This window comes from Scyliorhinus torazame, chromosome 13 (assembly GCF_047496885.1).
Source record: "Scyliorhinus torazame isolate Kashiwa2021f chromosome 13, sScyTor2.1, whole genome shotgun sequence".
NCBI lineage: Eukaryota > Metazoa > Chordata > Chondrichthyes > Carcharhiniformes > Scyliorhinidae > Scyliorhinus > Scyliorhinus torazame.
In genome coordinates this window covers 28,593,313-28,611,125 of record NC_092719.1, presented here as the reverse complement: position 1 = coordinate 28,611,125, position 17,813 = coordinate 28,593,313, and the positions used below count along the sequence as shown (strand labels likewise).

The following is a 17,813-nucleotide window of genomic DNA, read 5'->3' as shown; positions in this document are numbered from 1 at the left end:
TGTGTGATACTCTCTGTATTTACCTGGGTGTGTGACACTCTCTGTATTTACCCGGGTGTGTGATACTCTCTGTATTTACCTGTGTGTATGATACTCTCTGTATTTACTTGGGTGTGTGATACTCTATATTTACCTGGGTGTCTGATACTCTCTGCATTTACCTGGGTGTGTGATACTCTCTGTATTTACCTGGGTGTGTGATACTCTATATTTACCTGGGTGTACGATACTCTCTGTATTTACCTGTGTGTATGATACTCTCTGTTTTTACTTGGGTGTGTGATACTCTTTGTACTTACCTGGGTCTGTGATACTCTCTGTACTTACCTGGGTGTGTGATACTCTTTGTACTTACCTGGGTGTGTGATACTCTCTGCATTTACCTGGGTGTATGATACTCTCTGTATTTACCTGGGTGTGTGATACTCTCTGTATTTACCTGGGTGTGGGATACCCTCTGCATTTACCTGGGTGTGTGATACTCTTTGTACTTACCTAGGTGTGTGATTCTCACTGTATTTACACTGTATTTACCTGGGTGTGCGATACTCTATTATTGGATATGTACTTGAAGAGTAATAGCTTTCCAGCTTGTAGGGAAAAGCAGAGTTGTGGGATTACATTGGACATCAGCACAGCCACCACAGCCAAATGGTCTCTAATACCCACTATTTACCTTGGTTTGCTATACTGTGATATTTCCATCTCCCTTAGATTATGCCAAAGGTTTTGGAGGGAAATACGGAGTCGAAAAGGATAAAGTGGATAAATCTGCTGTGGGATATGACTACAAAGCAGTGAGTGAGAAACACGATTCACAGAAAGGTATGTTCAATACACTGCCGTCACACCATCACAGAATGGAACCTGCCTGACTTACGCCTTTCTAATTGCAAAAGAATTCTACCTCATCGGAACACAGGACCTGGAGTAGGCCATTTAGCCCGTCAAGTTTGTTTCATAAGAGTTGGTCAGTTACTCCCCCAAGCCTGTTGCACCAGTCAGTTAGACCATGGTTGGCTTGTATCTTAACCTCCTTAATCCCATCTCAAATAATACGTTTCCTAACAAAAGTCCATGAGACTCACTTTTGAAATGTTCTATTTTCCTCGACCGTAACAGCTTTTTCGGGGAGAGAGTTCTAGTTTTCCTCTTCCTCTCTCTTTCTATTATCACTTGTGAATGACCCTGTGCTAATTTTAATGTTATGTCCCTTGTCGCGCACTCGGCCATCATCGGAAATGGTTTCTCATTATCTGCACTCTGAGGTCCTTTAATAATTCAATTTTTTTTCAATTCGATCACCTCTTCATCTTTGAGATTCAAATGAACATGTCCTCATGATTAAGCCCTGTTACCATTCAGCCGAATCTATGCTGCACCCCCTGCGATGCAGTATCCGGTACGCAGGAATTAATGCAGTATTTGAGATAGGGCCTAACCAGAGGTCTAGACAGCTGTAACATTAATACATCCCTTTTATTCTAGCCCTCTTGACATAAAGATCAGCTTTATATTAGTCTTTTAAATCATTTTTTGTGCCTTTGCTTGAGTGTACAATGATTCTTCGACACGGATTTCTAAGTATCCCTGCTCCTCTGCAGTTCTTCTCCTCTCCCCATTTAGTAAATGCTCTGATCTATCTTTCTTGGGTCCTTAGTGGATGAACCATTCATTTCCCTACAATGAACTCCACCTGCCGGATTTTATTCACTCATTTCAATGTCCCTTTGCAATTTTCTGTTCTCGCCTGCACAATTTATTTTGCCACCTAGATTGGTGTTGGCAACAAACTCCCTGGGCTGGGTTCTATGCCCTGCCACGCCACATTTCCATTTCACCCCGCCCGCGGGATTCTCCGTTACATCGGCTGGTCAATGGAGTTTCCCATTATGGGGCCATCGGGAAAACCCCGGACTGCCGGGAAAACGAAGCATCCCGCCGGTGGAGAACCCTGTCCCCTATTCCTCCACCTAAACCGTCTCTTCATATCGTGAAAAGCAGAAGCCCCAGCACAAAATCCCTGGGGATAGCACGAGGCACATCCCACCAGTTTGAGTACATATCTATTATCCCGAAACTCTGTCTCCTCCCTCTGAACAGGAAATGCTTTCTCTCTATCCTAACCAAGCCAACAGGCTGCCTCCAATTCTATGCACTCTCATTCTTTGCCAACAGTCTCTTATGTGGAACTTTGTTGAATGCCTTCTGGAAGTCCAAATAAATACCATCCATACACAAATCTGTCATAATAATAGAAAATGCTGGAAATACTCAGCAGATCAGGCAGCACCTGTGGTGGGAGAAACTGATTTAATGGCTGGAATTTTATGCAAGGTGCTGAAGTCCCGCCGTTGGATCCAAAGGCGGAAAATGAGCCCATTTCCGCTGGCGGTGGGACCCTGAAATGACATGTCGCCAGTGACAGCTGTTCAAGTGGCCGCCACTGGGGGCGCCATCTTATTAAGGACGGTGGCTCACCCCCAAAAACTGCCAGCTCACCTGGAGTGCCGGCAGCGCAGCAGCATCACTGGTAACAGTGGCTATTGCTGGGGCTGTACCTGGGGGTTGAGGGCGCATTGATGGCTGGGGGTCCTCATAGGAAGGTAAGCAGGATTGGGAGTGGTTGAGGGATGGGGAGGAGAGGTCTTTACTATGGACAGGCAATGCGATTGATGTAGGGTTGGCCGTTTCCACAGCTCCATGGAGGACCGTGGTTAGCCCGATTATGGAGACCCCCACCGCCTATGAAGTCTCCTTGGAGGCTGCCAGGTTCTATGGGACAGTCTCTCCACGTGATGGTGGGCTATATCCCAATGTAGTCAAAATGCTCACGGATTCAGGAAGCCCTTAACTGGCCACTTAGGTGACACAATTGGGCTTCCAGTGGGCAGCTAATCTGCCACCTTTCTCACCACTGTCAAAAAGAGATGGTGATGGGAAGACCTTGGGCATGCCAACCGACATCTTCCCAGCCCATTTTGACAACCTTCCAGCTTCCCAGCCCATCACCTAAGGGCTGGCAAACTCCCTCCAAATGTTTTAGGTCAATGACAAAATGATCAGTCTGAAATGTGAACTCTGGGCTGGATTCTCCAACGCCCCTCCGGGTCTGAGAATCCCCAGGGAGTTCTGCCGTATTCTCCGGCGCCATTGTTCGGGCGGGATCGGGATCCGATTCTCCGGGCCCCGATGGGCCGAGCGGCCATCCATTTTTGGCCAGTACGGCCGCCATGGGTTACGTATGGTCCCACACAGCGGGACTTGGCAGGTAAGCCGTTGGGGGCGGTCCTCGGGGCGGCGCGGGCGAGCTGGCCATGGTGGCCTGGCCCGCGATCGGGACCCACCGATCTGCGGGTGGGCTTCTTCCGTGGGGGCATTTCTTCCTTCTGTGCCGGGCCCCTGTAGGGCTCCGTCATATTGCCTGGGGGCCGGTGCGGAGAAGAGAAACCCCCCCCCCCCCATGCGCGAGAATACGCCGTCCGGAATCGAGCATGCGCGAACCTGCGGCGGCCCTTCGCCGCCGGGGATCCCGGCCGCTGTTACTCTCCGCAGATGCTGCTCGACCTTCTGAGTATTTTCAGCATTTTCTGTTTTTATTTCAGATTTACAGCATCTGCAGTATTTTCCTTTAGTTCTCAACTACCATGTCTGTTACCTCCTCAAACTTATCCTTCACAAATGCTTCGTCATCTGGCTGTAAAAACTGATTTGATTACCTTCCCACAACTGACCTTAGACTAGGTCTATAATTTCCTCACTTCCTCTCCTACTCTTCCTAAGTAGTGGAGTGATACTGGACCTTTTCCTATCTTAAGGGATAATGCCTAATTCCACAGAGGTTTGGGAGGTCACGATTAACAAACAAAACAATTTTTGCAGCTACTTTCAATCCTCTGGGCTGAAAATGAGCTAAACCTGAAGATTAGTCCATCTTTGATATTATTACCCAATTTACAGATGTTGTATCTGTTTAATTCCTCCCTTGAGTTAGATTGGGTTTTCCACGTATCTCAAGTACTTTATCCTCACTCTCCACTGTAAAGACCAATACAAAGCAGCTATTACCAAACTTACCGGGCGCAATTCTCCCAACGGGAGATTAAGTCCCGGCGCCGGAGTGTTTTACTCCGGCGTCGGAGGCCGTTCCCAGCCCCCTATTCTCCCGTCCCCAGGGGGCTAGGAGCGGCGCCATGTCATTTACGCACGCCGGGCCTTGCCGACGCGTAAAAGTGGCACCACGTAAATGACACGGCCGGCGCTGCGTAAATGACATCATCCGCGCATGCGCGGTTGCCGTCCACCCCGCGGCCGCCCCGCAAGAAAGATGTCGGATGGATCTTGCGGGGCGGCAGAGGAAAGGAGGTCCTCCTTCAGAGAGGCCGACCCTCCGATCGGTGGGCACCGATCGCGGGCCAGACCCCTTTTGAGCCCCCCCCCTCGGTGCAGGAACCCCCCCCCCCACAGGCCGCTCCCCCAGCGTTCCCGCGCTGTTCCCGCCGGCAGCGACCAGGTGTGGACGGCGCCGGTGGGAACCTGTCGCGTTGGGCAGGCCGCTCGGCCCATCCGGGCCGGAGAATCGCCGCTCGTCCGTTACAAACGGCAAGCAGCGATTCTCCGAGCGGCCAGCCCCCTGTTTGGGGGGGGTGGGAGAATCGTGTGCGGGTGCCGGGGCGGCGTGGCGGGACTCGCGCGGCGCCCCGGCGATTCTCCACCCGGCGTGGGGGGGCCGCCCACCGTCTCTTATTTCCAATTACAATATTACCTGGACCTGTCTTTAACAGATGATCCCTTTACTCTTTCTCTTAGTATCTTTTTTAAAAACCTTTGGTGCTGTTCTTGATATCACTCGCAAGTTCCCTTTTTGCAGCTCTCACCACTTTCTTTATGTCTGATTTGCATTCTTTCCACCCTGTCTGTGAGATCTCTAATATTTTTCATCTTTGTCCAAGCTCTGCCTTGTAGTTTTATGCTGTCTCTCTCTACCTCTCTTTTAGTCATATTTGTTTATATATTCAAGTGGAGCCTTTTGCCCCATGGGGATATATACAGGCCTTGGAATCTACCAAATGCTTTTTGAACACGTCCCACACTTTGCCAACATTTTATATGTTAATATTCAATCATTCTTATGGAGTTGAGAAGAAGAGAGGTGATCACATTCAAACATATAAAAATTCTTACCGGTTTCGAATCCGAGTAGTTGCAGGAAGGATGTTTCCTCTTGATCGGGTGGGGGGCGCGGACTAGAACCATGGGCACCGTCTCAGAATAAGGAGCTGAGGAAGAATTTCTTCACTCCGAGACTGGTGAACCTTTGGAATTCTCTGTCCCAGAGGGCTGTGGAGGTTGTCGATGAGTATGTTCAAGACTGAGATCGATAGATTTCTACAGAATAAAAACATAAAGAGATACGGGGATAGCGCAGGGAAATGGTGTCGAAGTAGATGATCAACTATAATCTCACTGAATGACAGAGCAGGCTTGAAGGGCTGAATGGTCCACTCTTGCTCCTATTCCTTATGTTCTTAAACCTATTAATGGGTACAATTTCAAAATTTGCGGATGATACAAAACTTGGCAACATAGTAAGTACTGAACAGGGTAGCAGCAGACTTCATGAGAAGATCAACGGACTCATAGAACTAGAAGGACAGATGGCAGGAACAATTTAAAATGGATAAATATAAAGAAATGAACTTTGGGAGGAAGATGTGGAAGAAATATAATCTAAATGTTGCTATTTTGAGTGGATGCAAGAACAGCAGGACCTGGGGCTGCATTTTCCCAAATCTTTAAAGCTGGCAGGGCAGTTCAAGAAAACGTATTGGGATCTTTGGTTTTGCAAATAGAGTCATTGAGTACCAAAACAAGGAATTCTCGCTAAACCATTAAAATAATCTCTGGTTGGCCCTCAACAGGTGTATTGTGTGCAATTCTGGGCACCACACTTTAAGGAGGATGCCAAGTCCCTGAAGAGGGTACAGAGGATATTTACAGACAATCCCAAAGATGAAAGACTTCAGTTATGCGGAGAAGCTGAGATTGATCATTTTAGAGCAGAAAAGAATAAGAGGAGACCTCATAAAGGGCTTCAAAATTATGGGAGGTATTGATACAGGAAGTAGTGATGAGAGACAATCACCTCTGACACATAGGTCACTGAATTAAAATAGTGGCTAAAAGAGCGAGAGGGGGAATAAGGAGAATTTTTTCTCAAAGGGTCATTAAGATCTGGATTGCACACTCTGAAAGGGAGCTGGAATCAGATTCTAGCTGAATTGTCAAATGGCAATTGGATATGTACTAGAAGATTAATAACTTTCAGGGTTTTTGGGAAAAGCATTGGACATCTCTATTAAGAGTCAGCACAGCCACATCAGCGAATATCGTGTATTTACCTTGGTTTGTAAGACTGTGATATTTCCATTTCCCTCAGATTATGCCAAAGGATTTGGTGGTAAATATGGTGTTGAAAAGGACAAGGTGGATAAGTCTGCTTTGGGATACGACTACAAAGGAGTGACTGAAAAACATGATTCGCAGAAAGGTATGTTCACCTCTTACCCACTCACACAGAATGGTAGTCCCCATTCCCAACCATTCACCAGAATGGTACCTCCCATTCCCAACCACTCGCAAAGAATGGTACCTCCCATTCACCAGAATGGTACCTCCCATTCACCAGAATAGTACCTCCCATTCCCAACTACTTGCAAAGAATGGTACCTCCCATTCCTAACCACTCCCCAGAATGGTACCTCCCATTCCCAACCACTCGCAAAGAATGGTACCCCCCATTCCCAACCACTCACACAGAATTTGTACCTCCCAAAGTCCAAAGATGACAGCTAAGGTGGATGCGCTAAAATTGCCCCTTGGTGTCCAAAGATTTGCAGGTTAGGTGAGGTTATGGGGATAGAGTGGGGGAGTGGGTCGAGGTAGGTGCTCTTTAAGAGGGTTGGTCCCGACCCGATGGGCCGAATGGCCCCCTACTGCACTGTAGGGAATCTATGGAATTCAGAATACATTCCCAGCCACCACACATGCACAATGGTTCATCCCCCATTCCCAGGCCCACGCACATAATGGTACCACCCCCCCCCCCGCCCATCCCAGCCACACAGGCAGAATGGTACCACGTCCAGCCCAGCCACACAGGCGGAATGGCACCCTCCCCCCCCGCCCATCCAAGCCACACAAAGAGAATGGTACCCACCCCCCCCCGCCCATCCCAGCCACACACACAGAATGGTACCCCCCCCTGGCCATCCCAGCCACACACACAGAATGGTACCCCCCCCCCCCCCCCCCCCCGCCCATCCCAGCCACACACACAGTATGGTACCAACCCCCCCCTGCCCATCCCAGCCACACACACAGAATGGTACCCCCCCCCGCCCATCCCAGCCACACACACAGAATGGTATCCTCCCCTCCCCCCCCACCCCCATCCCCGCCACACACACAGAATGGTACCCTCCCCCCCCCCCCCCGCCCATCCCAGCCACACACACGCATTGGTACCCTACCCCCCCCGCCCATCCCAGCCACACGCACAGAATGGTACCCTCCCCCCCCGCCCATCCCAGCCACACAAACAGAATGGTACCCTCCCCCCCCCCCCCCGCCCATCCAAGCCACACACACAGAATGGTACCCTCCCCCCCCCCCCCCCCCCGGCCATCCCAGCCACACACACAGAATGGTACCCCCCCCCCGCCCATCCCAGCCACACATGCAGAATGGTATCCTCCCACCCCCACCATCCCAGCCACACACGTAGAATGGTACCCCCCCCCCCCCCCCCCGCCCATCCCAGCCACACACACAAAATGTTACCCTCCACCCCCCCTCCCCCCCCGCCCATCCCGGCCACACACACAGAATGGCACCCTCCCCCCCCCCCCCCCCCGCCCATCCCAGCCACACCGCAATATGGTACCCTCCCCTCCCCCCCCCCCCCCCCCCCCCCCGCGCCCATCCCAGCCACGCACGCAGAATGGTACCCCCCCCCACGCATCCCAGCCACACAGGCGGACTGGTACCCTCCCCACCCCACCCATCCCAGCCACGCACACAGAATGGTACCCTCCCACCCCCCCCCCATCCCAGCCACACACACAGAATGGTACCCTCCCCACTCCCGTCCCAGCCACACACACAGAATGGTACCCTCCCCCCCTCACCGATCGCAGCCACACACACAGAATGGTACCCTCCCTCCCCCGCCCATCCCAGCCACACACACAGAATGGTACCCTCCCCCCCCCGCCCATCCCAGCCACACGCACACAATGGTACCCTCCCCCCCCCCCCCCCCCCCGCCCATCCCAGCCACACACACAGAATGGTACCCTCCCCCCCGCCCATCCCAGCCACACACACACAATGGTATCCTCCCCCCCCCGCCCATCCCATCCACACACGCAGAATGGTACCCCCCCCCCACGCATCCCAGCCACACTGCAGAATGGTACCCTCCCCCTCCCCCGCCCATCCCAGCCACACACACAGAATGGTACCCTCCCCCCCGCCCCCCCGCGCCCATCCCAGCCACACACACAGAATGGTACCCCCGCCCATCCCAGCCACCCACACAGAATGGTACCCCCCCACCCCGCCCATCCCAGCCACACACACAGAATGGTACCCCCCCCCGCCCATCCCAGCCACACACACAGAATGGTACCCCCCCCCCGCCCATCCCAGCCACACACACAGAATGGTACCCCCCCACCCCGCCCATCCCAGCCACACACACAGAATGGTACCCCCGCCCATCCCAGCCACACACACAGAATGGTACCCCCCCACCCCGCCCATCCCAGCCACACACACAGAATGGTACCCCCCCCCCGCCCATCCCAGCCACACACACAGAATGGTACCCCCCCACCCCGCCCATCCCAGCCACACACACAAAATGTTACCCTCCACCTCCCCCCCGCCCATCCCGGCCACACACACAGAATGGTACCCCCCCCCCCCCCGCCCATCCCAGCCACACACGCAGAATGGTACCCTCACCCCCCCCCCCCCCGCCCATCCCAGCCACACACACAAAATGTTACCCACCCCCCCCTCCCTCCCCCCCCGCCCATCCCAGCCACACACACAGAATGGTACCCTCCCCCCCCCGCCCAACCCAGCCACACACACAGAATGGTATCCTCACCCCCCCCCCACCCCGCCCATCACAGCCACACCACAGAATGGTACCCCCCCCCGCCCATCCCAGCCACGCACGCAGAATGGTACCCCCCCCCCACGCATCCCAGCCACACCGCAGAATGGTACCCTCCCACTCCCCCGCCCATCCCAGCCACACACACAGAATGGTACTTCCCCCCCCCCCCCCCGCCCATCCCAGCCCCAAACACAGAATGGTACCCTCCCCCCCCCGCCCATCCCAGCCACACACACACAATGGTACCCTCTCCCCCCCCACCCCCCCACCCCCATCCCAGCCACACACACAGAATGGTACCCTCCCCCCCCATCCCAGCCACACACACACAATGGTACCAGCCCCCCCCCATCCCAGCCACACACACAGAATGGTACCAGCCCCCCCCCCCATCCCAGCCACACACACAGAATGGTACCAGCCCCCATCCCAGCCACACACACAGAATGGTACGCCCCCACCCATCCCAGCCACACACACAGAATGGTACCCTTCCCCCCCCGCCCATCCCAGCCACACACACAGAATGGTACCCTCCCCCACCCCCTCCCCGCCCATCCCAGCCACACACACAGAATGGTACCAGCCCCCCCCCCATCCCAGCCACACACACAGAATGGTGCCCCCCCACCCATCCCAGCCACACACACAGAATGGTACCCTCCCCCCCCGCCCATCCCAGCCACACACACAGAATGGTACCCTCCCCCCCCCCCCCGCCCATCCCAGCCACACACACGCATTGGTACCCTACCCCCCCCGCCCATCCCAGCCACACGCACAGAATGGTACCCTCCCCCCCCCGCCCATCCCAGCCACACAAACAGAATGGTACCCTCCCCCCCCCCCCGCCCATCCAAGCCACACACACAGAATGGTACCCTCCCCCCCCCCCCCCCCCGGCCATCCCAGCCACACACACAGAATGGTACCCCCCCCCCCGCCCATCCCAGCCACACATGCAGAATGGTATCCTCCCACCCCCACCATCCCAGCCACACACGTAGAATGGTACCCCCCCCCCCCCCCCCCCGCCCATCCCAGCCACACACACAAAATGTTACCCTCCACCCCCCCTCCCCCCCCGCCCATCCCGGCCACACACACAGAATGGCACCCTCCACCCCCCCCCCCCCCCCCCCCGCCCATCCCAGCCACACCGCAATATGGTACCCTCCCCTCCCCCCCCCCCCGCGCCCATCCCAGCCACGCACGCAGAATGGTACCCCCCCCCCCACGCATCCCAGCCACACAGGCGGACTGGTACCCTCCCCACCCCACCCATCCCAGCCACGCACACAGAATGGTACCCTCCCACCCCCCCCCCATCCCAGCCACACACACAGAATGGTACCCTCCCCACTCCCGTCCCAGCCACACACACAGAATGGTACCCTCCCCCCCTCACCGATCGCAGCCACACACACAGAATGGTACCCTCCCTCCCCCGCCCACCCCAGCCACACACACAGAATGGTACCCTCCCCCCCCCGCCCATCCCAGCCACACGCACACAATGGTACCCTCCCCCCCCCCCCCGCCCATCCCAGCCACACACACAGAATGGTACCCTCCCCCCCGCCCATCCCAGCCACACACACACAATGGTATCCTCCCCCCCCCGCCCATCCCATCCACACACGCAGAATGGTACCCCCCCCCCCCCCACGCATCCCAGCCACACTGCAGAATGGTACCCTCCCCCTCCCCCGCCCATCCCAGCCACACACACAGAATGGTACCCTCCCCCCCCGCCCCCCCGCGCCCATCCCAGCCACACACACAGAATGGTACCCCCGCCCATCCCAGCCACCCACACAGAATGGTACCCCCCCACCCCGCCCATCCCAGCCACACACACAGAATGGTACCCCCCCCCGCCCATCCCAGCCACACACACAGAATGGTACCCCCCCCCGCCCATCCCAGCCACACACACAGAATGGTACCCCCCCACCCCGCCCATCCCAGCCACACACACAGAATGGTACCCCCGCCCATCCCAGCCACACACACAGAATGGTACCCCCCCACCCCGCCCATCCCAGCCACACACACAGAATGGTACCCCCCCCCCGCCCATCCCAGCCACACACACAGAATGGTACCCCCCCACCCCGCCCATCCCAGCCACACACACAAAATGTTACCCTCCACCTCCCCCCCCGCCCATCCCGGCCACACACACAGAATGGTACCCCCCCCCCCCGCCCATCCCAGCCACACACGCAGAATGGTACCCTCACCCCCCCCCCCCCCGCCCATCCCAGCCACACACACAAAATGTTACCCACCCCCCCCTCCCTCCCCCCCGCCCATCCCAGCCACACACACAGAATGGTACCCTCCCCCCCCCGCCCAACCCAGCCACACACACAGAATGGTATCCTCACCCCCCCCCCACCCCGCCCATCACAGCCACACCACAGAATGGTACCCCCCCCCGCCCATCCCAGCCACGCACGCAGAATGGTACCCCCCCCCCACGCATCCCAGCCACACCGCAGAATGGTACCCTCCCACTCCCCCGCCCATCCCAGCCACACACACAGAATGGTACTTCCCCCCCCCCCGCCCATCCCAGCCCCAAACACAGAATGGTACCCTCCCCCCCCGCCCATCCCAGCCACACACACACAATGGTACCCTCTCCCCCCCCACCCCCATCCCAGCCACACACACAGAATGGTACCCTCCCCCCCCATCCCAGCCACACACACACAATGGTACCAGCCCCCCCCCATCCCAGCCACACACACAGAATGGTACCAGCCCCCCCCCATCCCAGCCACACACACAGAATGGTACCAGCCCCCATCCCAGCCACACACACAGAATGGTACGCCCCCACCCATCCCAGCCACACACACAGAATGGTACCCTTCCCCCCCCGCCCATCCCAGCCACACACACAGAATGGTACCCTCCCCCACCCCCTCCCCGCCCATCCCAGCCACACACACAGAATGGTACCAGCCCCCCCCCCATCCCAGCCACACACACAGAATGGTGCCCCCCCACCCATCCCAGCCACACACACAGAATGGTACCCTCCCCCCCCGCCCATCCCAGCCACACACACAGAATGGTACCCTCCCCCCCCCCCGCCCATCCCAGCCACACACACAGCATGGTACCCTCCCCGCCCATCCCAGCCACACCGCAGAATGGCACCACCCCCCACCCCGCCCATCCCAGCCACACCGCAGAATGGTACCCTCCCCCCCCCCCGCCCATCCCAGCCACACACACAGAATGGTACCCCCCCCGCCCATCCCAGCCACACCGCAGAATGGTACCCCCCCCCGCCCATCCCAGCCACACCGCAGAATGGTACCCTCCCCCCCCCCGCCCATCCCAGCCACACACACAGAATGGTACCCTCCCCCCCCCCGCCCATCCCAGCCACACCGCAGAATGGTACCCTCCCCCCCCGCCCATCCCAGCCACACACACAGAATGGTACCCTCCCCCCCCGCCCATCCCAGCCACACCGCAGAATGGTACCCTCCCCCCCCCCCACACACATCCCAGCCACACACAGAGAATGGTACCAGCCCCTCCCCCTCCCCGCCCATCCCAGCCAAATACACAGAATGGTACCACCCCCCCCCCTCCCCGCCCATCCCAGCCACACCGCAGAATGGTACCCTCCCCCCCCCCCCTCGCCCATCCCAGCCACACACACAGAATGGTACCCCCCCCCCCCCCGCACATACCAGCAACACCGCAGAATGGTACCCTCCCCCCCCCGCCCATCCCAGCCACACACACAGAATGGTACCAGCCCCCCCCCCCTCCCCGCCCATCCCAGCCACACACACAGTATGGTACCCTCCCCCCACCGCCCATCCCAGCCACACACACAGAATGGTACCCTCCCCCCCCCCCCCCCACCCATCCCAGCCACACACACAGAATGGAACCCTCCCCCCCCCCGCCCATCCCAGCCACACACACAGAATTGTACCAGCACCCCCCCTCCCTGCCCATCCCAGCCACACACACAGAATGGTACCCCCCCGCCCATCCCAGCCACACACATAGAATGGTACCCCCCCCACCCATCCCAGCCACACACACAGAATGTTAACCCCCCCACCCATCCCAGCCACACACACAGAACGGTACCCTCCCCCCCCCGCCCATCCCAGCCACACACAGAATGGTACACCCCCCCCCCCCCCCCTCCCCGCCCATCCCAGCCACACACACACAGAATGGTACCCCCCCCGCCCATCCCAGCCACACACACACAGAATGGTACCCCCCCCCCGCCCATCCCAGCCACACACACAGAATGGTACCCTCCCCCCCCCCCGCCCATCCCAGCCACACGCAGAATGGTACCCTCCCCCCCCCCCGCCCATCCCAGCCACACACACAGAATGGTACCACCCCGCCCCCCCCGCCCATCCTGCCACACACACAGAATGGTCCCCTCCCCCCCCCCGCCCATCCCAGCCACACACACAGAATGGTACCCTCCCCTTCCCCCCCCCCGCCCATCCCAGCCACACACACAGAATGGTACCCCCCCGCCCATCCCAGCCACACCGCAGAATGGTACCCTCCACCCCCCCCGCCCATCCCAGCCACACCGCAGAATGGTACCCTCCCCCCCCCCACCCCCGCCCATCCCAGCCACACACACAGAATGGTACCCTCCCCCCCGCCCATCCCAGCCACACCGCAGAATGGTACCCTCCCCCCCCCCCCGCCCATCCCAGCCACACCGCAGAATGGTACCCTCCCCCCCCCCCGTCCATCCCAGCCACACCGCAGAATAATGGTACCCCCTCCCCCCGCCCATCCCAGCCACACCGCAGAATGGTACCCCCCCGCCCATCCCAGCCACACCGCAGCATGGTACCCTCCCCCCCATGCCAGCCACACACACAGAATGGTACCCTCCCCCCCCCACCCATCCCAGCCACACCGCAGAATGGTACCCTCCCCCCCCCCCCCCCCCACCCGCCCATCCCAGCCCCACACACAGAATGGTACCCTCCCCCCCCCCCGTCCATCCCAGCCACACACACAGAATGGTACCCTCCCCCCCCCGTCCATCCCAGCCACACACACAGAATGGTACCCCCCCCCCGCCCGTCCCAGCCACACCGCAGAATGGTACCAGCCCCCCCCCTCCCCGCCCATCCCAGCCACACCGTAGAATGGTACCCACCCCCCCCCCATCCCAGCCCCACACACAGAATGGTACCCTCCCCCCCCCCCCCCGCCCATCCCAGCCACACAGCAGAATGGTACCCTCCCCTCCCCCTCCACCCGCCCATCCCAGCCACACACACAGAATGGTACCAGCCCCCCCCTCCCCGCCCATCCCAGCCACACACACAGAATGGACCCCCCCCCCCCGCCCATCCCAGCCACACACACACAATGGTACCCCCCCGCCCATCCCAGCCACACACACAGAATGGTACCCTCCCCCCCCCCCCACCCATCCCAGCCACACACACACAATGGTACCCCCCCCCGCCCATCCCAGCCACACACACAGAATAGTACCCTCCCCCCCCCACCCATCCCAGCCACACACACAGAATGGTACCCCCCCCCCGCCCATCCCAGCCACACATACAGAATGGTACCCTCCCCCCCCGCCCATCCCAGCCACACACACAATGGTACCCTCCTCCCTCCCCCGCCCATCCCAGCCACACACATAGAATGGTACCAGCCCCCCCCTCCCCGCCCATCCCAGCCACACACACAGAATGGTACCCTCCCCCCCGCCGCCCATCCCAGCCACACACACAGAATGGTACCCCCCCCCGCCCATCGCAGCCACACACACAGAATGGCACCCACCCCCGCCCATCCCAGCCACACACACAGAATGGTACCCTCCCCCCCCCCCCGCCCATCCCAGCCACACACGCAGAATGGTACCCCCCCCCCGCCCATCCCTGCCACACACACAGAATGGTACCCTCCCCCCCCCCCCCCCCATCCCAGCCACACACACAGAATGGTACCCTCCCCCCCCCCCCCCACCCCAGCCACACACACAGAATGGTACCCTCCCCCCCCCCCCCCCCCCCGGCATCCCAGCCACACACACAGAATGGTACCTCTGTTTTTTACATCTGTGCCCCCTCCCCTGACACCAGAGCGTTGGTTTACAGACTCTGATCAAACCTCCCTAATGGATGTAACCAATTGATCATTTTAATGTTATTGTCCAGCTCACTGCAGTTCGGGGAGTGACCTGAACCAGCTTTTTGTTAGTGTTGCCAATGTGTATAACTAAATGTATCACTGGAAGTTTCACCACATGACTTGCCTTCAGACCTCCGCCATTAACTGAGCCACACATCCACCCTTGTGATGCATTGCCTTCCTACACCAATTGCAAAGCAAAGACTTATTATTACCCAATTTGATGATGTTTGACTGCCAGCCAAGCAGTCTTTCCCCCCAATATTTTAAATATTTTTGTGCCTGGCAAAAAGAAAGATTCAAAGAAAATGACAAAAAATGTTAATGCCCCAATGATTTTTCTCCAGGGTTGCACACAGGAGTGTCCTAGAGATTGATCTTTAATTCCTGAAGACTCCAGGCGAATCCTTGAGGGGGGGGGGGGGGAGGGGCAAGAGGGGAAGTCTCGGAGTGTTCGCCCTCTTTAAGGAAGCCAGCTGAACCCATCCCCCATTCACCTGACTGATCACATGATTCAAGCTGTAGCCCTTCGCACAAAAGAACATGAGATTGATGCAATTGTTTTCCAGATTATTCCAAAGGATTTGGAGGAAAGTTTGGAGTACAGAAGGACCATCAGGATAAAACTGCCCATGGGTGGGATCATAAAGAGGAAGTGAAGCTTCACGAATCACAGACAGGTGAGGGGTTGAGTTGACTATGTGGCAATAAATGAATGGATGGCTCCTCGCCTAGCATGAGTGAAACCAAGAGGTGAGCCAGCAAGTGACAGGAAAGTGGAGTTGAGACCACACTTGGCCTTATTGATTGGTAGAGCAGGCTCGAAGGGCATGTATCCTTTGGGAACTACATCAAAGAATTCTATCAGGCATGACTTAACCTTTCAGAGTCCATTCTGACTATTTTTGAGTGTATTTCCTGCCTCTCTATGTTCTTTAATTATTTTAGCGTTGAATCCCAGTTTCCATCACTGAAGCTTGATTGGACTACAGACCCCATTTTTTATTCTTTCTCCCATTTTGCAAATGGGAACAGTATTACCTGCCCATCAGTCCTCTGGCACTAACCCCTCTTCTGTGGATGGAATCAGGAGGCAATTAGATCTGTTTCCGATTAAATTGAGCTGGGCCTTGATTGAGTTCACGCAACACTGTCCCCTTACACCAGGAGCTGCAGACCGTGATAATGCTGCAAAATCCCTAACGTTTCCCAATTACTAACTCACCTGGAGTTAGGATACCGAGCAGTCGTGATCTAATGGAACAGCAGAACAGGCCCGAGGGGCTGAATGGCCTCCTGTGGTTGTTATGATTCTACTTGCACAGCTCAGGCTGGCACTGAGCCATTTTGAAGGCCCAACAAGGCTCAAACCTTGGCTGTTCTGGGTTAGTCAATCTCAGAGCAGCACCACTGACCTCAGTTCCCTGAAGGTTGGGTGAGGAATGATCTGACAGAGGTCCTAACCACTATCGAGAGAGGCCTTCGGAGTTTGCCTGAAAGTAGACATTAGCTGAGGAAGGGGTCCAGGTTGACTGCAGTTCGAAACCACAATCAAATAGCTTGGTGAGGGACCAGAATGCTGCTGGTGATTGTGAAACTGTAGCCTACAAGACTCAGCACCCTCGGGAGAAGGGTGGTGGGAAGTGGGGACAAAGGAAAAGCTTCTGTTCCTTTAAACTGGTGGCTTTGGTAATGTTTTTTGTCATCTCTCTGTTGTGTGCCCTCCTTCTGCAGATTATGCCAAGGGCTTCGGTGGGCGATATGGGGTGCAGCAGGACAGGATGGACAAGGTAGGCCCTTACAGACTGTAAATTCCAGGAGATGCGTCACAACTCTCTGTAATAAAGCATGCCACTGCCTCAGAGTCACGGAACTTACACCCTCTCTGAGTCTTCCTTCCCTCCAACAGCCTTGTAAACCAGACCTTGGCTTCACAACTTCTTGATACACTTCACTTCTCTTTTCCTTGCTAATATTCTGCCCTTGACATTAGTGTGTCAATGGATTAGAGACCTGGAATATTTTTATACATGGCATTAATGATTGGTGTTGTAACGATATATCATCGATGGTCGTCTGCATATTTGTATCTCTTCTAGGACGCATTCAAACCAGCCACGAACTTATTGAATGGTTGAGCAGGCTCGATAGGCCGAAGCCCTACTCCTGCTCCTATTCCTCATGATCTTCATACTTCCTGTCGAGATAAACTTTCAAAATTCTTCACCTTCATTGAAGTCAGCCTTGGGGGGTCAGTTTTGATCAGTTGGTAGCAGTTTTGCCTCCAAGGATAAGACTTGAGCACATCACCTAGACAGACAATCTCATCCTTCACATCAGAGAAAACCCACCTGAAAAGATTATTAAAATGGGAACACACAGAATTGGAGGTAATCTTGTGACATGGGTTGGAAGTTGTTTGTGGGGTAGGCGACACCAA

At 56.8% G+C, this 17,813-nt stretch overlaps 1 protein-coding gene across 3 annotated transcripts in view; it reads left to right on the top strand.

The window, feature by feature from the left end:
* Nucleotides 1-17,813, top strand: part of LOC140387912 (src substrate cortactin-like) — a 108,125-nt gene that overhangs the window by 69,040 nt on the left and 21,272 nt on the right. For all 3 annotated transcript variants that reach the window (XM_072471219.1, XM_072471218.1, XM_072471220.1), the window contains exons 7-10: nt 715-825; nt 6,440-6,550; nt 15,943-16,053; nt 17,108-17,163. In XM_072471219.1, coding sequence (XP_072327320.1) covers nt 715-825; nt 6,440-6,550; nt 15,943-16,053; nt 17,108-17,163 — 389 coding nt within the window. The remainder of the gene's footprint in view (nt 1-714; nt 826-6,439; nt 6,551-15,942; nt 16,054-17,107; nt 17,164-17,813) is intronic.